Source organism: Salvia splendens, chromosome 6 (genome assembly GCF_004379255.2).
Source record: "Salvia splendens isolate huo1 chromosome 6, SspV2, whole genome shotgun sequence".
Taxonomy (NCBI): Eukaryota; Viridiplantae; Streptophyta; class Magnoliopsida; order Lamiales; family Lamiaceae; genus Salvia; species Salvia splendens.
Genome location: NC_056037.1, coordinates 16,006,129 through 16,024,191, shown reverse-complemented (window position 1 = coordinate 16,024,191; position 18,063 = coordinate 16,006,129). Strand labels below are relative to the sequence as shown.

The 18,063-nt window shown below is 39.5% G+C and overlaps 2 protein-coding genes across 5 annotated transcripts; both read right to left on the bottom strand.

Annotated features, from left to right (window-relative positions):
* Positions 1-8,217: 8,217 nt before the first annotated feature.
* Positions 8,218-13,327, bottom strand: LOC121807818. 4 transcript variants are annotated; one of them, XM_042208156.1, is made up of 7 exons: positions 12,969-13,327; positions 11,493-12,381; positions 11,284-11,400; positions 11,115-11,186; positions 10,937-11,032; positions 9,005-9,162; positions 8,222-8,625 (listed from the first exon to the last, which is right to left on the bottom strand). In XM_042208156.1, exons 1-7 carry the CDS (start codon positions 13,098-13,100, stop codon positions 8,341-8,343), a joined length of 1,749 nt encoding a protein of 582 aa, XP_042064090.1. In that variant the 5' UTR covers positions 13,101-13,327; the 3' UTR covers positions 8,222-8,340. The 4 variants fall into 4 exon arrangements, with proteins under 4 accessions (XP_042064093.1, XP_042064090.1, XP_042064092.1 ...); XM_042208158.1 differs by lacking the exon at positions 10,937-11,032 and having other exon boundaries at positions 11,118-11,186; XM_042208157.1 differs by lacking the exon at positions 10,937-11,032 and having other exon boundaries at positions 8,223-8,625.
* A 2,221-nt stretch (positions 13,328-15,548) lies between these two features.
* LOC121806468 (GDSL esterase/lipase At3g48460-like) lies at positions 15,549-17,398 on the bottom strand. The gene is made up of 2 exons (XM_042206517.1): positions 16,742-17,398; positions 15,549-16,177 (listed from the first exon to the last, which is right to left on the bottom strand). Exons 1-2 carry the CDS (start codon positions 17,369-17,371, stop codon positions 15,668-15,670), a joined length of 1,140 nt encoding a protein of 379 aa, XP_042062451.1. The 5' UTR covers positions 17,372-17,398; the 3' UTR covers positions 15,549-15,667.
* Between the last annotated feature and the right edge of the window lie 665 nt (positions 17,399-18,063).

Sequence of the window (18,063 nt, the reverse complement as noted above, 5' to 3'; positions counted from 1 at the left end):
TATGTCCATGTACATGACCGCCACAATGCCGGACACTTTCCGCATGACGCCTCCCCAATACCAAGCATATCTTAACGGAATTGCGTTTATGGCAGCACAACTTAGCATTCCGCCTCCTCACGGCTTCAGTGCACCTCCACCGCCTTCGGGGGATGATTCGCCAGCGGTATAGTTTTTTTTATTTTCTATAAAATTGTATTTTAAATTATGTCGTTTTTATTTTTTTAGGATTTTAATTATATGTTTTTTTTATTTTTTTGAATTTTAAGTTGTATTTTAATTTTATGTTGTAATTTGATTTTATTTTTAATGAAGTGTGTTTTTTTAATTGAATTTGGTTGGAAATAAAAATAAAAAATGTAATTGAATGAATAGTAATGTAAGGGACGGAGGGTTGCAGGTTTCGTCCATTAGTTAAGAGATAGAGTAAAAAAGTACAGTGGGGCCCATGAATAGTAATTTAAGGGACGGTTAAGGGACGGATAAGTGACAGCGTTGCGGATGGCCTAAGGACAATAGTCAATAAGGTTAGAGTGTCCACTATAAGGCGGACACGCCCAATAGCCCCGCCCCAGTTTTTGTCCATAGCCCCAGTTTTGTTGTCCATATCCCCAAAATTTTGTGTCCGCCACTATAGTGGACACCTCCAATAGCCCCCAAATTTTATAATCAACTTTCATTTTATAATGTTTCAAGTAATTATGAACAAATTTATCGGGCTATACGTAATTAGAAGAACACGACTATACGAAGTAGAATTAGAATTAGAATTAAAATTAAAATTAAAATTAAAATTAAAATTAAAATTAAAATTAAAATTAAAATTAAAATTAAAATTAAAATTAAAATTAAAATTAAAATTAAAATTAAAATTAAAATTAAAATTAAAATTAAAATTAAAATTAAAATTAAAATTAAAATTAAAATTAAAATTAAAATTAAAATTGAAATGTAAAAAAAAAATTAAAATCGGCTATAGCCGCGGCGGTCGGTGCCGCCACTATAGGCGTCGCGCCTATAGCCACGTCCGCCCCCATTTCGCCGCGATCTCGCCCCGGAGTCGGCTGAAGCCTGTCCGCCCCCTACCGCCCCCATTTCGGTGTCCGCCCCGCGGGCGGACAACTTCTCCACTATAGCCTGCCCGCCCTCCGCCCCAACCCGCTGCTATAGCCGCGGGCTCCCTATAGTGGATACCCTTACTAATTATCGAACCCTCTTTAGCAGGCAATTATGTAGGAATGATAAATTATTACTACCATTTACAACATCAATTTACTAGAAACCCAAAACTATAGATCAAGAACAAAACGGATCCTAATCAAATATGGAACGCATACAATACACCAAAAATAAATAAAAGTTCATATTTCACAATACACACATTTTTAATGAAGATATCAAGGGAAGACAAGCACCGGCAAAACTAGAAATTTTATGTTGGAGGCTCAAATCTTTGTATTTTTAGTGCCGACATCACCAAAAATTGTTGTAACATGGTAAATGGGAAATTGCAAAAGATATAGATGAATATTGAGAGGGAAAAAAATAGAAAATGCATAATAGAAACTAGAAATAGATATGTATGTTATCATTAAAAAAAATAAGGTGCAAGTAAATTATAATATAAGATAAAAATAAGGTGCAAGTAAATTATAATATAAAATTAAAAGTCAGATATATATAAATAAAATAGCAGTGGGAGTAACTATTGGACTTTTACAATTGGACATTGATAAGTCGTATTCTAGGCCTAGGTTACTGGTCAGTATGATGTGCGTAATTGAATTATATCTGCAAAAACTAGTTGCTTAAGCGTGCAGGGTAAGCATTCTAGCCAGTAGGCAGAGTTTCAGACACTTCAAGTGAAAAGGGCGTCAGGACGATTACGTACTGACCAGTATACATGCAAATATGGCTCGAGATGGAGAAGGAGGATAGCTGGGACTGCTCAATCACAATTAAGGGCAAAGAAGTCATCTCACCGCAAGGTCTTACCCTAAAAATCAAGGGTAAGCCTCCCTATAAAAGGAAGCCACTTGGAGGGAATCGAATCATCATCATCACTCTTAGGTAGAATTCTCTCGGAGTTCAGTCCTTTGGCCCAGTCCAGAATCTCATTTCTCGCCACTGCCATGGTCACTTGAAGATCTAGATGTTCCCGGAGTTCCAAATCGTCCGTTCCAGCCAGCAGAACCGTAGTTAGAGATATCATCGCCCGGAGTGGCAAAACACTTTTACTCGCTTTCGTAGTTTAATTCGCTTGCTTTCTTTACGTTGGATCTTTGTTGCTTTTGGATATTTTCTGCTTTTGAAGTACTTGTTGAAGATCTGAACGTGTTTATGCTATGAAGTTGATTTCCGTTTCGTATATTGTGTTATTTTCTTTTCCTTTCTATTTCGCCTAGTTAGCTTAGATCTAAGGTTCCTTGGTGTTTTAAGTGCTGAAACTTTCCTTTCTTTGCTTCCATCAAAATTCCTTTAGTTAAGTGTGGAACTGTTGATCGTGAGTGAATCGCTGCATGTGAAGTCTTGTTTGAGTTCGTTTTCGTTTTCCTGCTGATCAGTATGCGGAGTTGCATTTTCTGTGCTTGATTTAAGATTTGGTGTTCGTATTTGTGGATCTGTGTTCGCGAATTGATAAACTGTGTTTCCGTGTTGAATCTGGAATTGTTTTCTGATTTCAGTTTGTGTTGCTGAAGAAGATGATGTCCTGTCAAATGTTGGGGACCACTTGCTTTTTAGATGCTTTTTGCTTTTTTTTACTTTTTGTCCTTTGCTTTTCGTTATAACCTGCAGATCTGTCAGCCCAGTCACCTTGACTACCACTACCCTCTGAATATTCTGTCTAGCCCAAAATAGAATCCCGTACCTTCCAAATATTTCCTGTTACAAAAATGTCTCCCTATTTCCACGTACACAGCTGCACCCCTACACTCCTTTCCCCATTCTAGTCAGTAGGAAATTACCTTTAAGTTCTTGCCTAGGTAGAGACTCAACCCAAGCGTGGTAGCTAACCAAACCATCCAGAATATCACCACAATAGTTTTAACGCACCATCTCTGTGGGATTCGACCCTTACCACCACTATACTGATCAGTAGAAGTGGGTTGAGGAATTTTTGAAACCAGGGTCTAGGCTTAGTTAGGATCTCTATCCTGACCAGTAGGATATATCCTTGCTTGAACGACACCTAAGCACCCTGAGGAGAAATCCATCGTTTCAGACATAAAAGTATTACAAAAGATTTTTTTATTTGTAACATATAGTAAGTACATACTAATAATTTCATAAGCCGGGGGCCACTGGCCCCCAGGCCCCATAGTGTCTTAGTCACTGAAGACAAGTAATAGAACCATCAAACACCGACACAGAACTCCAAACCTTGGACTTATCCAAGCCCCCTAGCTCAAGTGGTTGATGAGGGAGGCAAGGATACCACGCCATCCTGGAGGTCTTGAGTTCGACTCCTGGATGGCGCAACTTGGGATTAATTTCCCTGTGGGCCTTTACAAGGTCATGGGCCTGAACAAGGCTTTTTTCCTTGGGGCTTTGCAAGCTTACGGGCCTGGACCCGTCTGAGGGTGGGCAACTTACGGGCCTGGACCCGGCTGGGGGAGGCTAGTTCGTGGGGCCACGAGGGGCTTGGGGGAGGCTAGTTCGCTTGACAATGTATCTCGAACTCCGAAAAAAAAACTCCAAACCTTGGATTTTGGCACGAACCGGTAGCCATTACCACAACCACACCAAACCACAAAGGAACACCAAGCAATCGGCCAGAAACTCTCCAAAGAAATCAACTCTTCAACCTAAAGGTCAGAACCACAAGGAGTTTCAACCACTTCGAATATAAAGGCAACCTAGAAAGTTGTCAATGCTAAGAACATTTTTGACACTACTAGTAGAAAAAGAGGAAGAAGCAAAACGTCGACCAAAGGTAGAGATGCCTACGGTTCGGAACCGCCGGTTCCGGTTTTTAGAAAGGCGGAACCGAAATTGAACCGTGAGGCTATTTCACGGTTCCGGTTCCGGTTCAAAAACCGGCGGTTCAGGTTCAGGTTCCGGTTCCGGGTCCGAACCGCCGGTTTTCGGACGGTTTTCACGGTTGCGGTTGCGGTTCGTTTTTTTATATTTTTTTTGCTATGTAATTTGAAATTTTGACTTATACAATAAATTGGAACAAGACAATGGATAATTTAAATTGAAATAAGACGAATAAGGTGAAAATCATATCAATTTTATTGAATTTGAGTTATAACGGACAACGATACATTACAATTTACAATACATATACAACATACAACAATGTAATATAATTTAAAAGTGCCGTCGGAACATAAATAAAAAAACATGAAATGGGGGGAAAAAGAAAAAAATTGAAAAGGGCTTGAGCTCAACTTAAACTTTGAAAGTTAAACTTTTCAAATTTAAGTTGAGTTGCCTACGTATCCACAATTTTATTGAGGAATCAAAGCTCACGTAGTTCTCTTGTCTTGCTTACCTTTTTGGTCGGCCGTGCTCGCCATTCACCCCCCGCCCCGTCATTGATATTGTTGAGCGTCCTCGCTTCCGACCTCGTCATCGCCATCGGTGGAAAAGTCTTCACCATCACTCTCTATACGGAAGTCGAAAACCGGCTCTTGTGCTCTCATGTCCTCCTTTACCCAATCATCAAGTAACATAGTGGCTTCCATGTTTTTGGCGGAGAGATTGCTCCTTTTGTCGTCTAGGACACAACCGCCGACACTAAAAGCTTGCTCAACGGCGGCGGTGGAAGCGGGAACGGCAAAAATCTCCTTAGCCATTATGGAGAGTATCAGAAACTCTTTGTTATGTGTTCCCCACCAATTAAGGACGTCAATTTGCTGAGTAGGAGGATCTGCATCTTGAAAAATAGAGTGCGATTCCAAATATATATCTAACTCACTAGTAGCTCTAGTCCTATTGGGGTAGCTCTAGTATAGATCTTGCAATTGTGATACTACGTCTGGATCAATCATGACATTTCTATAGTTCCCGCCACTAAAATCAAATGTAGAAGGATTAGGAGGAGCACGTACCTGGTGAGTGGTGTTATACCGTATTTCATATTCCGCGTAGAGCGCACGAAGTGCACTATCTAACCTTAGTTTGATTTCATCAACATTCAGAAGACTTAGTTCGAAGCATTCTCCTCTTGTCAAGCCAATTTCGCGAAGTTGAGAAAAATCCAAATCGTGCAAACAACCATAGTACATGTCTAAAATTTTATGAACACCATGCAACTTCCACTTTGAATCCAAGCATTTTCCAATCAAAAACACATTTGGAATACGCGCAAAATATTTTAACCATTTTTCAACCATATAAAACAAAATAGTCTTCAACTCTATGAATTGAGTACTTTTCACACATGTCTTAAAACCAATTGCCACATACATGCAATGCTCCAAAACGCGCACAGAAGTAGGATAATAAACACCGGATAACTCAACAGTGGCATTTTTGAAAGCTTGGAATAATCGAAACAAATCCATGCTATGGTCCCAACAAGAGGGTATCAAAAGCAAATCAGAAGGAACATGCGGGCAAGTTCTAAAAAAATCACATAAATATTCAAGGTCGACTCCAACATATCGTACGTCGAGTTCCAACGAGTTGAAACATCCAAATGAAAATTGGTGTACGTGCACTGCTTGCTATGACAATATTTCTTCCAAGCTCTACCAATAGGAGCTTTGTTATGAATCAACTTAACAGCAGTTTTAATAGGATCAACATACTTTTGCCACAAATCGATCGCTTCTTGAACACACAAATTCAAAATATGGGCAATACATCGCACATGAAAATATTTGCCATCAATAACAGGAGAACATGCACTGATGAGTTCATCTATACTAGCAGTGTTAGCGCTTGCATTATCAAAACCAACGGAAAAAATTTTATTGATCAATTGAAATTCATTCAAAACTTGAATGATCAATTGAGCAATTGCTTGTGGAGTGTGTGGTGCGGGAGATTCCCGAAATGCAATCAAACGTTTGTTTAAAGTCCAACTGTGATCAACGAAATGCACAGTGATGCCCATATATGAATTTTTGCAAAAACAATCAGTCCACACATCAGAGCAAATCGAAACTTTATGACCTAAGTTAACAATAAACGTACCTAATTGCGCCTTCTTTTCCATGCATTGTCTAACAACAGCTCGAGTCATAGAAGTTCGACTCAATTTTCTTGCAGCGGCATTATAAACTTGTTGCATACTCAACTCAAACGCATCGTTATCAAAAGTATTGAACGGAAAATGTTTCATCACGGCAAATCTACATCACATTAAGAGCATTTTTGTGATCATATTTTAAAAGAGTATTGCTACACATACCTGATGTTTGGGATGAACCCGTCCCACTCCCGGTCCCGACTCCATGTTGAAAGTTGAGTTGAGTTTGGGTTGGAGCGATACCAAATTCGACCGGATGCGCTTTCTCCATGTGACGGGTAAATGTACCATATCCTCCACCCTTTCGGAATGTGTATACGTTTTCGCAATAGTTCTAATACACATTATAAGTGTCCGGATCGGTACTATCTCGTACCTTCTTGAAATGTTTCACCATGATGTTTGAGGTTAAATACCTTTCAATTGGTTTAGGAGGTTGAGGAGGGTGTCCACGACCACGACCACGACGACTCCTTGGTGGTGGTGGGGGTGGCATTTCTTGAACCTCTTCCGCCTCTTCCTCCTCCTCCTACTCGTCATCATCATCATCATCGTCATCAAGATTCACAGGGGTTGGAATTTGTTGAGAATAGGCATCGGGACCGGGAGCACCACTACTGGTACCAACATAAGCATCACCGCCACCACCATATCCACGTCCACCTTGGGATTGAGAGCGAGAGAGAGCAATAGCATTGGACATATTTTGCTCTTCTCGAATCTACAAAATAATATTTGTATTTTAAATATCAAATAGAATTATGAACAATAATGTAATGTAATTCATAATTAATAATATTAGTAGATAATAATTATTAACCTGCCACACATCCATGTTCCTTTGAGAAATCTCATCAATAACGGATTTTCGACTTGGCCTCTTGGACTTTCCTTTTCCCTTATCAACACGACCTTCTCGGGATGAAGACGTCTTGACAGTAACAAATTATATAGTAGAAATATGGAATAAAATATATTTTTTGTTTTAGCAATTGAGAAAGACAACTTATAGAAATAGAACTACGGAACAAGTATGAGTGTATAGGTATAACAATGCGTAATATAATAGTAGCACTTGAATAATTCAAATGTAAGCACAATAGCACAAATGAGAAATGGAAGACAAAGAGAGAGAATTGAGAGATAGAAGAGAGAAACTCTTGTTAACACAAGAATGTGGTGAATGTAAGTGAGGATAGAAGGGGGTATTTATAGATAAAAATGGGGGAAAATGGATTAATTTGAATTCAAAATCAGAATTAAAAAAAATGTAAAAATCCGACAAAACCGGCGGTTTTGGTGTAAAACCGCCGGTTTTACCCAAAAATCAGCGGTTTGGTCAACAAAAACCGCCTGACGACTTGCAACGTGTCAGCCTCGTGTTCCGCACTGAAACCGGAAAACTGCCGATTTCACGATTAACCGCGGAAACCGCCGGTTCCGATCTACTAAACCGCCTGAAAAAGCTGGCACCGCCTGACGCATCGGATGCCTCGCCGGAACCGTGAAACCGCCGGTTCGGAACCGTCCGGAACCGGCGATTCGGTGACGGTTTAGGTTTGAAAAATCTTGAACCGGAACCGGACCGTGGTTCCAAATACGACGGTTCTAGTTCGAAAAAATTATCGCGGTTCCGGTTCGGCGGTTAACCGCTGGAACCGGAAACCGTGGGCATGTCTAACCAAAGGTAATTGGAGAAGATTCACAAAGAGCAAAAGAGAGAGAACGGGGTGGAAAACCCTAAATAAGGTGTGAGAAAGTGAACGTCTCAAATGAGAGTGAGATAGTGCGATAAAACGCCATGATAATCACTTCCGCACACATCGAAAGGACCCAATTCCTAATCAGCTAGGAGTGGCTAACGGAGCAGCCGAGAAGGTGCGGAACATGGGGCGCGTCAAACTGAATAACTGGTGGCCCAAATCAAAGATGGGTCAAGTGTTGGGCGCCACCAAATGGACCACAATATATCACTTAGCTAAAACGATAGTAGTAGTATTAAAAACGGTCTAATTTGTCACTTAAGGAAAAAGGTTTAGGGTTAGGAAATCGCAATTTAAAATACGAATAGCTTCATCTAATGTTTCCGCTGAACGGCTTAGTCTGCACAACAAACTCTGTATAGCTAGTGAGGGAAATTAATCAGATCCATGAGTAACAATGACTCTAAAAACGACAAATGAAATATTCTCTTCAGCTTGAAACCTGCAATTGTCTCTAGGCTTAATGCTGTTTCGCTTGCAGAATTCAGTCCAGTTAGCAGTCAATGCTCCGCCACCAACATATTCACGGTAGACAACTGGCCACAGCCCTCCAACCGAGCCTCTCAGATATATAATCATCGGAGCTTTCATTTTCTGGGATTTAGTCAATCTCAATCTCCATCTCCTTGTATGAGCTAATACAATCTTTACTGACACCTCCTACATCAAACACAGCAGAGAGTTAATTGAATGTGCCAAACATAAATTTAGATTTTACATTGATAATATTAACAGAGATGATCTGTTAATTAACAGTACCAAATACCCATCTAATATCTCAGTGCAGTTTGGCATGGTTTTCAGCAACCCAATATAAGGGGCATTTAAGAATATGGAGTAATATGCAGGTTGCAAATGAAGAAATATTGATAAGACCAGTATGTGCATCTTTTACTATCTTCTATCAATCATATTTAGCACTAAGGATAAGGAGCAAATTGGGGAGAAGCCATGAGGCGAAGTCATCGATGAGTTTATATGGGATATGATTAGCAATCTACAACCAATAAAAAAGTAAAGGATAACAAAAATAAAGTACCAGGTATGGTTGGCTTTCTATCTGAGTTGAAAATGGACAGATTGAAATCGGATTGGTAGTATCCAATTGGCCTGTTTCATATGGCAGATCAGGTTCAACTTTTACTATCGGTGGAATAATCATCTGTGGTTGGTTCCACATAGCAGATGGTTCCTCTCCTGCATCTCATGAACAAAATGTACAGACAGTTAATGGGTTTGTGTTAGGAGTAAAGGCTGATGAACAAGAATATAATATAGAATCTGGAATCAGAAATGCTCGGCTTTATTGAAAGAAACTGAATAGCGAAACAAGAAAGGGAAATCCTCCGCAGAGGCCTATTCCTCACGAAGGAGGCCTACGAGAAAAACTCGTCCAATAATGATCTCTCCAAGATGATCTCTCTATTAGGAGACTCTCTCTATATATAGGCAATTCTAGTGCTAAAATAAAGGAAACCGAATAACAAATATTTGAAAACCATAAAAATAGGAATCAGCTCTCTCCCTTAATCTTCTCCACCTGCTTCCTCCTTTCTCTCTGCCGGCCCAACCATCTTTCTCTCTCCCCCTCCAATCCGTATCAACTGCCTCACCTTCAAAACAGCCTTGCCCTCAAGGCTGAGCTCAAAACTGAAACCGATTACATTGTTCGGTGGAGGCTCCCATTCATGCTTCTGGACAGGAGGTGAAAAGCTGAACCAAGGAATGTGCCCATGAACAAGAAGAAGTAGATACATGATTGTGGCCAGCTCAGCAGCAGCGGCATGAACTGTACATAGCAGCAAAGGGAAGAAGTGCTGAAACAGTGAAATATCAGCACTCGAGAACCACAGCGGTGTTGTCACCACTGTTGGTGTAGGCAGATTGGTAGGAGATGGCAGAGGCACTAAAACAGAAATATGAATAGGCTGTTGTACTACCAAGGGTAGGGGTGTTCTATTGTCCGCTTTGGTATCGATATCAGGGTGGATTGTTGACGTGGTAATAGGTGGTATCTCCGGCAGGGCTGTTGTAGACAGGCTAGAGGACAGCAATGGTGCTGTCACGATGGGTAGGATAGCTGCAGAATTATTGCTGGTTCTGGGTGGAATTTTTGGCTGGTTTTTGGCAACAGAGACAGTAGAAAAAGGATCCTTACTACTGTACTTGGATGAATTGCCAGCGACGCAGCTTCCTGAAGTGATGGTATCACCAAAACGTTGCAAGAGCTCTTGAACAAGCTTGTCCCACGATAAGGAGGGGCAGCGACGAACGAGCAATTGCTTCCAAGGCTTGGCAGGTCCGTCTATGGCGAGCATGGCAACGTCGACACGTCTATCCGATGATGTTTTGTTGACGAGGAAATATTGGTTTGCCCGCGCGAGCCACGCGAGAGGCTCAGATCCACCAAAAATTGGCATTGGCGACGTTGATTTGTTTCCAACTGACACCGAATTAGATTCCCGATTTTCAGAGGACGTACCGTCCTCCGGCGTTGCTCTGAACTTGTGGTTGAGGGCCGCGAAACCCGCACGCACTTCCTCTATCATGGATTCGAGTTTTGACCCCAACGCCGAGACCCGTTCGTTCGTCTGCTGGAGCTGGGCGTTGAGTTTTGCAGTAGCCTCTCCAAACCGTCTAGGCGTGAATCGCCCCTAGGGTTGACCATCGTTCACCGCACCAATTGTTAGGAGTAAAGGCTGATGAACAAGAATATAATATAGAATCTGGAATCAGAAATGCTAGGCTTTATTGAAAGAAACTGAATAGCGAAACAAGAAAGGGAAATCCTCCGCAGAGGCCTAATCCTCACGAAGGAGGCCTACGAGAAAAACTCGTCCAATAATGATCTCTCTATTAGGAGACTCTCTCTATATATAGGCAATTCTAGTGCTAAAATAAAGGAAACCGAATAACAAATATTTGAAAAGCATAAAAATAGGAATCAGCTCTCTCCCTTAATCTTCTCCACCTGCTTCCTCCTTTCTCTCTGCCGGCCCAACCATCTTTCTCTCTCCCCCTCCTCCAATCCGTATCAGTTTGACATAGATGTGTTCTCGAAAACTTGCTTCAAAGCACCCACATAGAACATAAAAGCAAATATATTAACAACACGACTTAGTTCAAAATGCGAAAAGGCTAGAACGCACCACCACAAGACCCTTGATGAATTCTTTTGGCTTGGTCTTCCATGTTGACTTCTTTCTTAGCAGCATGCAATCCTGTAAACCAATATTAAACCAACAAATGCAACTTAAGACATCTCCTGATGAAATAGGACAGACTTCATTTCACTAGTAAGTGAGCCAGAGGAAAAACCTAATGGATCTTTGACAGTTGAACTGCTGCTTTTTACCTCCCTTTTAACAATCTTACTACTCCCTACAGAAGGATATACGCTAATGGATTCCAGTTCGTCTACTGCAACAGGTATCACTGGTTAATGAAGCACGTAATACAACATTAGTCATACATTAAGATGTTAGTAAAAAACAGAATGAACCGAGTCACAGCACAAGTTTCCCTACCATCTTGGAAACTACAAACATTATCCAAAATGCCCTTCTTCATTTCACTGTTATCAGAAAGTTTCTCGTGAAACTTGTTCGTTAAAGCATGACCAGAATGGCTAACTTCTTGATGTGATTGAGGAGCCATTTGAGTGTCATCCATTTTCTTTCTACTCTCATCTGCAATATCTCTCTTGATTACAACCACTTCCTCTGCAGTTGTCTTAGTCTTCTCTACCTCATCACCTTCTACTGTGTTGGTCAGTTCAAGAATCCGATCACAAGAAATGGATACTTTTGGACTTGGTGCATTATCTAAGTAGGCACCATGCTCTTCAGTTTCAGCAAGAGGGTCTAACATTGTGATTACACCTCCCTCACACTTGTTTGCCTCAGATGTTCTATTTTCCATCTCAAAGCTCAAGTCACATAAAGAAATCCTGTGTTCTGCATGATACCAATCATTTTTGTTAATCATACAAATTGGATCAACAATGTCCTCAGGTATGGGAACAAGTGTTGAGACCCCCAAGCCAGCATTTTCAACCTCAATCTTCATTTTACAGTTCCGAGATTCATCTCTAGAGGCCAAGAATGATTCATCTTCTGAAGCTATTCCATGGTCTCTCCTACGCTTTTTGCTCCGTCTATCAAAGTTTGTTCTCTCACGGCCACTTGTTCCAAAAATTTTAACAGTAAAATGGCCTCCCTCTATGTACTGAAATGTCATTACTTCTCCTACTTTGAGTCCATGGTCTACAAAAAACTTCTCCCAACCCCTTTCGAATGCAAGAGAACCATTAACAAGAGACATTTTTACAGACCATCGCTGCCCACTTACATCCTCAATTTGAGTTTCCTGATTAGTCAAGTGCTTCATTAATTTTGCTGACCCCGGAGGCAAGTACTGCAAAAGTGTTGGATATTTTATTGCTCATTTCAACAAAAAAGCTAACTCAAAAGCAAGAATAAAGCCCATATCCATATGGGCTGTACAATAAGGAAAGCTAGTGTAACACAACAGAATACACCTAAAATTTGCCTTGGGGCAAAAAAAGTCAAAACCTCCAAATTAATTTACACCCAAGAATTTGCCCGGTGCAAATGGCCCTCAAAGTTAAGTTTTGGAGTTCTTTATTGGTTTATGGAATTTCAAATTCCCGCCCTTTTTTTGTGTGTGTATGATCCTTGATCCTTGCTATTTCTACGGGTTTTGGTGTGAATAAAGCATAAAATATGACAGGATCCACAGCTGATTGAATTATTCATAGGTTAATATTTTACAATCCTATCAAATTCATTATAATCGTTTATAGAGCTGATAAAAGAGTCGAGACTGAAATCAAGGGCGGAATATTTAAGCATAATGATCTGACAGAGAGCACAAACCCTAACATTAAGGAATATCACAAAATTACCAGAAAACAAAAAAACAGAGTGAGAAGGAGAAGGAAGATAGTAGTAAGTGAGAGAGAGGGGTTTTGGTTTTAGTACCAAAAAATGAGAGCAGTTGTTGCCGAACATGATTTTGAAGAATCGATAGACAGGCAAAAATCCTCCGAGCGCGGCGTGAGATCTGTCGCATTTTAAGAGGCAGTCAACACAAGCTAGGCCTCTTGAAACCATCTTCTTCTCACTTGCTTCTAAAACTGCTCTGTTAAATTGTAAGCTAAGCCAAGCCAAGCCAAGCCACTACTACAACTACCACCCACCAACATCCTACTTTTCGCACAACTGAATTCTTACGTAAACAAAATTCTCTTCGTTTTCCGGGCTGTCGATGTGATTGAATTGAATTGCAGGGAAGAAGAAAGCGGTGAAATTGAGGAGTAAACGGTGGAGGTAAAAGTTAATTTTGGGCTTCTTTTATCATTTTGCCATCTAAAATTGGTAAGATCATTAATTAATTATTTTAGGTTAAAGATCCGAGTAGAAGCTCAAATTTGCTAAGAATGTGGTAGTATGAGTAATAAATGTTTGAAAATATATTTTCAAATACTAATATTTGATCCCAAGTTCTAAACAATACAAGGAAATTAGAAATATGTTTTGGAAAAAACTAGGAAAACAACCAAATTTTGTTATGCACATAGAAAATATAGAAGCAAAACAATTAAACAAGAGATTGTCAAAATAGATACTCTAAAATAAAAGTTACTGCAAACCAACGCAGTGATTGTGGCTCTGTTCTGGAAATTAGGAAAAATAATTAATAGTAATAGTTTCATCAAGAAGATATTAATTGCCTATGATGCATACAAGTTTACTAAAATTTAGATATCAAATCAGCAAAACGCTTCTTGGTGAGAAAAAATTCCCTTAGCTAGATATAAATAATTATTTAACAAATGGAACTCTAAAAAGGTTACATAAATAATTATTTGATAAATGGAACTCTAAAAAAGTTATGTTCTGGAAATAATGGATGTAAATCGAAATTCTGTTATTACTTTAAATTATGAAAAAATTCAATAATATTTTGGACTTAAAGTCAAACTCCACATACTCCCACTCTAATGGGAGTAATATATTCCTATAATTATACATGTCTTAGCTATTTTATTTTAGTATTTTAAAATTTTCTTAAATTTTTATATGCTATCAAAAAAGTAGGAAAAATTGAAAATAATTAATAATATATCAATAAAATTTAAATTAATAGCCAACTTTATTATTTATGTTGAATATACATTTGAGGTGGTGTGTCCAACTATTTAAGTTTAAATTAATAGCTAACAAAATATTCAGTAGTCTATGCATATCAAAGTCGAACTATGAGGTAGTGTGTCCAGCAAATAAATCTTTGACACATAGAAGAATAAATGGGCTCACAGCCAACTGGACATGCACATTAATGAAGTTATGTTTAGGAAATGTTCATTAGACTACTTTTATGATAAATTGCATAATCTTTAAATATGAAGTATTATTTAAAATATATGCACATATATAGGCATAATTTAATTTTTATTTTCATGTTAAGCTACTGATTAGTTATATAATTGTTTATATGCATTAAAAAAAGATTTAAAAAATGAAATTATGGTCATACTTTTGTTGTGCAGAGTATTCAATTATATATTCCATATTTTATGTAGTTAAGAAAAAGAAAATTGTACTCGTAAAATAATATTGGCCTCCTATATACTCATATGATATTGCATAATAATATTATCTTCTATGTACTCATTATCTTTTGGTTGCATTGAAAAATATAATCATACAACACTTTATTAGTATTATTTAAAGTTTTGTAGTTATAAATATATATAATTGAAAAATCTGCACAAAACAAAAGCGTTACCATAATTTTATTTTTTAATCCATATAAAAAGTTATGTAGTAGGAGTATTACTTAGTAGCTTAATAAGAATATAAAAATTAAATTATGCCATATTTTTAAGTATGTACATATATTATGAATAAGAACCAAAATATTAATGGTAAAAATTAAAATTGAAAGTAGAATAAAAATGGTACAATTAATAGGCAAAATTAGGGGCGTCGAAACGGGTAGCGGGTAAGGGGTAATCCCGAACCCGACCCGTTACCCGCCGGGTATCGGGTACCCGTTACCCGATGGAATCGGGAAACGGGACGGGGTCGGGTATAATAATTTTGGGTTTTGTGGGTATCGGGTAGCCCGATACCCGACCGGGTAATCCCGATAGTCCCGAAAATACCCGATATATATATTGATATTTTATAATTTTTTATTTTTTATTTTAATACTTGCTCTTCATGATGTAATCATTTTAATATTTTACATGGCTTGATCTCAATTCTCAACAAAATTAAATAATAATAAAAAGTTTTAAGTGAGACTATTACATTCATCAAATAGTATTTTTAAAAAAGCATCTAAAATATATAAATAATATTTATAAAAGGAACATTTCAAAAAAAAAATGTTTCGGGTCGGGTACCCGCGGTGTCGGGTGCGGGATACCCGACTCGGGTATCGGGTAATACCCGACTAAATGAGGGACGGGTATCGGGACTAACTTTTCAGCCAAAATCGGGTGCGGGTACCCGCGGGTACCCGTTTCGACACCCCTAGGCAAAATATTGTCATAATTGGACCAGATCTTCAAAGCTCTTTGATATATAGGGGATCTCATACAACAAACTTTCAAGTTTCAGCAAATCCAAAAAGCAGAAAAAAAAACTGATTAAAATTGAAGTAATTAAGTTCAACTGGATTGAAGTTTTTTGGTGATCAAAGAGTGAAAGGGAGGGTTGCAATAGGTTCCATTGAGAAACGAATCAGCCATGAGCTTGTACGCAGCCTCGGTGAAGTGAGCTCCATCCCAGTTGATGTACTTTGCCGGTTGATCGCACGCGGCGGCGGCGGAGGAGGAGCCGCACGTGTTGAAGATGTCGAAGTTGTAGGCGCCGCCGCCGTAGCCGCAGCAGGCTTTGTACCGCTCCTCGAACCCGTGTTTTGGCGCATTCTTCAGTAGCGCGAGGTGCGCGTTGTAGTAGTCCGCGTAGAGGATGGCTGACTGAGGGCTCTGCTTCCTCAGGGCGCTCAGTCGGCCTTGGAGGGCCGCGTTGTGCGTGGACGCGTGGCGGTTCACGCTCGCGACGCAGCCCGTGTCGTCTCTGTCGTCGGCGGAGGAGAGTGAGAAGGAATATGTTATGCACCCGATTGGTGGAAGTCCTTGCACTACTATGTACTTTGCTCCTTTCTTCATTACTTCCTGATAAAATAAAAAACAATTTTACTAATCTCAATTTATACTTATATATTTGTAGTTCATGTTAATTTCCTATCATTTTCATGGAAAAAAGTTTGGATTACCGACGAAATCACCGACGGATAGCAATCATTTGGTAATTACAGACAGATTACCGATGGAAACTGTGTTACCGACGGAATGCCCATAGTCCAAAGCAAAAACAATTACGGACGTGTAAATTACCGACAGATAGCAATCATTCGGTAATTACAAAAAGAACACCGATGGAAACTATGTTACCGACAAAATGCCCATAGTCCAAAGCAAAACAAATTATGGACGTGTAAATTACCGACAGAACACTAAAAAAAAGTTGGATTACCGACGGAATTACCGACAGATAGCAATCATTCGGTAATTACAAACAGATTACCGATGGAAACTGTGTTACCGACGGAATGCCCATAGTCCAAATCTAAAAAAATTATGGATGTGTAAATTACCAACGGAAATTTTCTATCGATAAAATAGGAATTACCGACAGAAATTTCCCTCGATAAAATTGATGTTTTTTAGTAGTGTCACCTGTAAGAAGCCGATGACGCTATTTATGGAAAGATCTTGGATGGTTTTTCTAGAGAGAGAAGATCCAAGGATACTAGTGTAATCATTGGCTCCAATTTCGCCCACCCAAATCAAGGCATCACCTAGGGCAGCCTTGCACTCTCTAGGGGTAGTATGGGAATCCTGGCACCCTTCACTTTCCATGATCTTGTTGAACCACACAAGTTGAGTTTGGAGGGACTGAGGCACCAGGTTGAATGTGATGTTGTTCTTCAAGAAGAAGCCGTGCCGGATCGCGGTGGCGCCGCCCACGGCAAAGTTGACGCCGTGAGAGCGGTTGGCCTTAGGGTTGCGATAGGGCGGCACGAAGGGCAGGGATTGGGCTTGGGCCACAAAGTCAAGGACGATGCGGCCGTCCGAGTATCTACTAGTGGGGTGGTGGAAGAAGGTGACGCCGTAAGGAGGGTTTGAGACGTGATTGAAGGCAGTGGGGCCGGTGGAGGTCTTGGTGTTTCCGGTGTCAGTGTAGGAGTCACCGAAGGCGTAGATTCTCTTGAAAGGGGAAGGGGAGGAGGAGGAGGCATGGGAGTAGGATAAGAGGAGGATGAAAATAAGAGTGACATTTGAAAACAAGATTTTAGGAGTAGACATTTTTTGTTGTTTTTGGGAGAGGAAGAACTTGAGATGATATATAATAGGAGTATCTTAATTTCTTGTACATATGCCACAAAATGCATGTTGCTTGTTTCATGAAAGAGGGACATTTAGCAAGTTGAGGGGAGTTGTGTAATTATAGTTGTAGGTCACGGCATGATATGTGTGCATGCATTTTTTCAATTTTTGACTTATCATGCAGGGATATCCCATCCCATATTCCCATGTCTATATTGAAAGATTAATGGGCTAGATTAGATTAATAGGAAATAATTCTATTGGGCTTGGTCCAATGTTACATTTATTCTATTATATATATGCTCTATTGTAGAGAAAATAAGATACAGAAAACCTAATTCTCTAAGAGAAAAAAAGCGGTGCTATGTTCACAAGAGATTTCCTAGCTTTCTCTATAGAACGATTGTATCGAGGAATTGTTCCTGCATCGGATCAGAATACACGTGGACCTCGATAGTAGTGGATTCAACTTGCAGGACACAATCGTAGAAGAAAACACAACAACAAGTAAGATTTAGTTTCGTTTGTATTACGTGCTCAACTTGCAATATGATTATGAATCTAGATCTGTTATTCTTGTTTGCGATTTCCGCTGTGCTCATTAGATGAACACAAGAATTTCTAATAGTGGTATCAGAGCTCAGGGCTCGATTCATAATATGTTTGTTTGC

What these genes read in the sequence shown, in the direction of transcription:
- LOC121806468 (XM_042206517.1), bottom strand. Translation starts at nt 17,371, where the DNA reads ATGTCTACTCCTAAAATCTTGTTTTCAAATGTCACTCTTATTTTCATC. An exon ending in GCGTCATCGGCTTCTTACAG is followed by an intron (nt 16,178 to 16,741) that starts GTGACACTACTA and finishes TTATTTTATCAG; the next exon opens with GAAGTAATGAAGAAAGGAGC.
- LOC121807818 (XM_042208156.1), bottom strand. Translation starts at nt 13,100, where the DNA reads ATGGTTTCAAGAGGCCTAGCTTGTGTTGACTGCCTCTTAAAATGCGAC. An exon ending in AACTGTCAAAGATCCATTAG is followed by an intron (nt 11,187 to 11,283) that starts GTTTTTCCTCTG and finishes ATTGGTTTACAG; the next exon opens with GATTGCATGCTGCTAAGAAA. An exon ending in AGAGAGAAAGGAGGAAGCAG is followed by an intron (nt 9,163 to 10,936) that starts GTGGAGAAGATT and finishes CATGAGATGCAG; the next exon opens with GAGAGGAACCATCTGCTATG.